General features: G+C 44.7%; 1 protein-coding gene across 2 annotated transcripts in view; it reads left to right on the top strand.

Annotated features, from left to right (window-relative positions):
- The window catches only part of cgnl1 (cingulin-like 1), a 44662-nt gene that overhangs the window by 12154 nt on the left and 27508 nt on the right, over positions 1-5000 (top strand). For both annotated transcript variants that reach the window (XM_031586963.2, XM_031586962.2), the window contains exons 5-8: positions 1-54; positions 1631-1779; positions 2075-2216; positions 2351-2563. The exon at positions 1-54 is cut by the window's left edge and continues 48 nt beyond it. In XM_031586963.2, the coding sequence (XP_031442823.1) occupies positions 1-54; positions 1631-1779; positions 2075-2216; positions 2351-2563 (558 nt within the window). The remainder of the gene's footprint in view (positions 55-1630; positions 1780-2074; positions 2217-2350; positions 2564-5000) is intronic.

The following is a 5000-nucleotide window of genomic DNA, read 5'->3' as shown; positions in this document are numbered from 1 at the left end:
GAGCTGGAGAAGGAGGTGTCTGACCTGAAGTCTCGACTAGAGGAGGAGGTCAAGGTACACACACACACACACACACACACACACACACACACACACACACACACACACACACACACACACATACTTCTTTAACACACACACACACATACTTCCTTAACACACACACATACACACGTACACACACACACACAGCTCCACTCAAGTCAAATCCATATTTATCTGAACATCTTGCATAAGCACTGTAAAACTGGTGGTGCAGGCATAAACACATGAGACGCTTCAAAACAAACTTTACTTGAACCTTTCGCAAACACTTCATCAAATAGATATCTGGTTCAGAAGCAAACACTCCAGTCAAGACAGTTTTTTTCCGAAAGATGTCAACACATAAAACACAGTTTGTTGCCGTGACTGAGTTTGAAGTTTGGCCTAACCCTAACCCTGGAGTACAACTGACTTTTTATAATATTTATTTATTTTATATATTTTATAATACGACAGATTCTTTTATCTAAACTGACTCACAGCACAGACCAGGGCTGGGTTTTTGTGTGAGACTGCTGGTGGTCTTGGTGTTGTTACTGCCTTGGACCAACACTGAACCAACAATTTACAGATTAATATTCACTATAAAACTAAATAAAAAACAATGCAATTACAGATTAATAACCACTTTGTAACACAATATAGAAAGAATACAATTACAGATTAATAATAACTTTGTAACAATGTAAAAACAGTAAAGTTACAGTTTAATACATACAGTTTCACTTAGCTGGATTAAGGTGTATAAAGGACTAAAAAGCAAAGGTGTGAACCTCTGATTGCAATGCTAAGCTAAGGGACGCCATCCCAATTAACAGAACCAAGAAAAGCTAGCACTGTTTGCATTCCAGCTAGCAACAGCAGAGCATTGCTAGTTACGAACACACAGATTCAGACTCATAGTTTGAATACATCAGTGACTGTGAAACCCAAGAATGCAGCACTAAATGCTACACTAACAGGAGTGTGCCGAGTTCTGTCTTCAGGGGCTGGACTGTCGGTAATTATGATGCTAATTGTAGTGTAGCTCCGAGGCCCTCCCCTTTGTCTGTTTACAAGCTAGCATTAACGTCCCGCCTGACTAGCACCTGGGTGCTTCCTTGTAAGAAGCATAAAGGCATGAGCCCATTAGTGGCTTAGAGGGAAACACAGCCATTCGATAAATAACAACACCCCCCCCACACACACACACACACACACACACACACACACACACACACACACACACACACAATCAGGGAGTCGCTAATGCGGCTAGCACGGGGTTAGTGTTTGAACCTGCCACTGAGTTTAGAGTCTGGAGCGTCAGAGTTAAGTCTGTTGTGTAGAGCGAAGAGGCAATGACTGGTCCCCTATTGATTGTTTTAGTAAGCAGACATTCTTTATTGTCTGACTCCACATTTTCCTACATTAGTGAATTCATTTTTCATAAAACAGAATTTTTCTCATCAGCAGGTCTTTAAGTTTAAGTATCTGTTAAATGACTAAAATGTGTGTGTGTGTGTGTGTGTGTGTACCTGGGTGTGTGTGTGCATCCATGTGTGTGTGTGTTAACCTGTGTTTGTGTGTTTGTGTGACCCCTCAGAAGCAGAAGACTCTGCTTGAGACCCAGCGTGAGGCTGGAGAGGGACTGAAGGGGCTGCAGCAGCAGCTGGACCTCGGCCTGCAGGAGAGCAGCCAGCTCAAGGCCAAACTGGCCAAGACTGAGTCAGACCTGCGCACTACACTAGAGGAGTGAGTTAGACACACTCATACATACACACGCACACACACACACACACACACACGTACACATGTACACATGTACACACACACGTACACATGTGCACACACACACACACACACACGTACACATGTGCACACATACAGACACACATACAGACACACATACACACACATGCATACATGCTCAAGCATACACACATTTGTACACACACACACAAACAAAGCACCTTTATGGTTAAGACGTATGCCTCTGTAAATGTTGTGTGTGTGTGTGTGTGTGTGTGTGTGTGTGTGTGTCCTCCAGGCTGTTTCAGGTGAAGATGGAGCGAGAGCAGTCCCAGACTGAGATCAGGGACCTGCAGGACCAGCTGTCTGAGATGCACGACGAGCTGGACGGGGCCAAGAGGGCCGGCGCAGATGGGGCCGACAAGGAGGCCATGCTTGAGGTACACACACACTCACCAGCTTTACACACGCACCCCTCACATACTCACACACACACACATAGACTTACAGGAGGCCGTGCTGGAGGTAGTAACGCCACACTCTCTCACACACACACACACTCACACACACACAGGACCTGGTTCAGCTGAAGCTGGAGCTGCAGGAGGTGGTGCTGGTTAAGGAGGAGCAGGAGGAGGTGCTGAGGAGGCGCGAGCGTGAGCTGACCGCCCTGAAGGGGGCGCTGAAGGAGGAGGTGTCCACGCACGACCAGGAAGTGGACAAGCTGAGGGAGCAGTACGAGAAGGAGATCCACAAGCTGCAGGCCAGCGTGGACGAGGCCAAACAGGTCAGCAGCAGAACACCTGTTATAAAAGGCTTATGCATGTTATTAACTGCTTATAAATGTCTTAAAGCGCTTATAAATGTTTTAGTAAGAGCTGTTATTAGTTTACAACAGTTGCATTCAATTATTACTCTTTCTCCTATTGCAAAACGCATTCATAAGCTATGTACACCATCATAAACATCATAAACTGTGAACAACCACATACACTATGCATCACCTTTCATAAGTCAGCTTTTCTCGGGAGCTTTTACTTGCATACACACATTTGTCAGTATTGAGCCGTGCACCAGTACTTCACATCTGTTTGCACTGTTGGCAGTAGTTTATGTTAAATAAATAAATGTTTAGTTTATGTAGTTCAGTTTGGGGTTCTCAGCTAGTTCTAAGTGACAGATGAACAGTCATTTCATTAGAGTGCCTCATATCTCAGCGTAATCAGGCTCTTGCTATGTCTCTGCATGGCTTTGGCAGCTGACTGCATGTCGTTGTGTTGGTGTAAGTTGTGTTGGTGTAAGTAGTTGTGTTGGAGGGAAACCGTGTTGGTGTGCAACAGTGATACTGTACATTTGTGCTGTGGGCCAGGTCTTTGTTCTTGTGGTTGGCTCTTAAGTTAAGTTAAGTTAAGTTAAGTTAAGTGAAGTGCTCAGACCTTGTGTGTGTGAGGTGTGTGTGTGTGTGTGTGTGTGTGTGTGTGAGAGAGAGGGAGAGACTGTCAATAATTGATGGATGAAGTGACGGTGTGAGCCAACATATGCTGTGTGTCAATGTACAGAGGGAATCTATTAACCACACACACACACACACACACACACACACACACACACACACACACACATTAACATAAAGAGAGTCGGAGTTGCCCCTGCTATTGTAAGACAGACACAAAAGAGTTAGAAAGAAAAGGAAAGGAGGATAGACAAAAAGCTGCAAAGATAAGCAGGAAGATAGAGAGACCAAGGACACGAGAGACCAACAACAAGACAGAAAGAAAGGGATAGAGAAAGAAAGAGAGAAAAAGTGAGGAGAACAGAGCAGAGAGAAATAAACTGTTTCAGTTTTGAAATTGTTGCATGGCCCACTGGTTCTGTGACATACTTGCGTGAGTCACCGGTTTTGTCAAAATGCTGGAATGTTCCATGCTGGAATGTTTTCTCCCTGCCCCCCCCCCTCTCTCTCTGTCTCTCTCTCTGTCTGTCTCCTTCTCTCTCTCTCCCTCCCTCTCTCTCTCTCTCTCTCTCTCTCTCTCTCTCTCTCTCTGTGTCTGTGCTGGCGGGTTCTCTGATTCTCCCGTCCTGCTCTGGATGGGCCGTGGTTCACTGAGCTCCTCCACCCAGGAGGCTTCAAGGCACTCCTCCCCTAGAAAGAGAGAGATGTTACGGATGTTTGCCTTAACTTGACTGTAAGAATATAAGTTTGAATTCAAAAAAGAAAGTATCAAAGTGACACTCTAGGCCTCACACAATAACCCTTGTGTGCACTGCCACTCTTCTCTCTGTGGAAAGACTCTGGCCCACGGCCCTGTTTTGCCAGCTAAGCGCTGTGTGTTCAAATCAAAACGCACTGAGCATCTAAGTGGCTGCCGTTAACAGCACTGTCATCACTCTTTATGGGAAAGTAGCCCGCGTGCAGGTGTCAGTTTACCAGAGATGCTGTGACGGACAGAGAAACGCCAGAGCCAAGATGGCAGTGCGGGTGTCGGTTTACCAGAGATGCTGTGATAGACAGAAAAACCCGGGAACCAAGATGGCGGCGTGGGGTCAGTCTGAGGAGAAAAGCCCTGGGGCTACAGTCGATCCAGGAAGTCTCTCTAAGACAGTAACCAATAAAAAAACAACACAATACAAATATACCAGAATCATACTTACCGGAACACAGCTTACAGGTAATGCTGTTTCGGGGGGGGCAGGGCAATGTAAATACTGTAGAAGTCAACTGACAGGAATTCAGTTTAGTAGGAGGGAAGGAGAGAGAGAATGAGAGTGAAAAAAAGATGTCAGGAAGGGAGGGATGTAAAAGGTTAGGGAGGAAGGAATGTTTCAGTCAGTGTTTGGATCATAACTTAAATAAAATAAATTATGCTTGAACAGAGTGCTATCACTGTTTTTGCAAAGTTGCCATGGAACTATTATTGCCACGTATTTGTTTGGCTGTGGTGAAATAGGGGGAGATTGTGAAATGGAGAATGAAATAGATAAGAAGCTAAAAAAACACAGCGGGATGAAAAAACGAACAGATGTTGTGGACAGGAGAGCGAGGGAGAGAAGGGGATTTCTATTTATTTTCTCTAATTATTTTGTTGTCAATTTTCATCATTCCTGTTACATTGACAAATGAATTTGTTTGCCTGTTTTTAACATGATTAATTTTTGAGAACACTTTATCACAGTTAAGCTCGTTGTGAGAAAGAGAGAGCGACAGAGAGAGAGAGAGAGGGATA

The sequence above is a fragment of the Clupea harengus genome, chromosome 20 (genome assembly GCF_900700415.2).
Source record: "Clupea harengus chromosome 20, Ch_v2.0.2, whole genome shotgun sequence".
Lineage (NCBI taxonomy): Eukaryota > Metazoa > Chordata > Actinopteri > Clupeiformes > Clupeidae > Clupea > Clupea harengus.
Note: the sequence above shows the minus strand (reverse complement) of the source record. Positions and strands in the feature narration are given on the sequence as shown.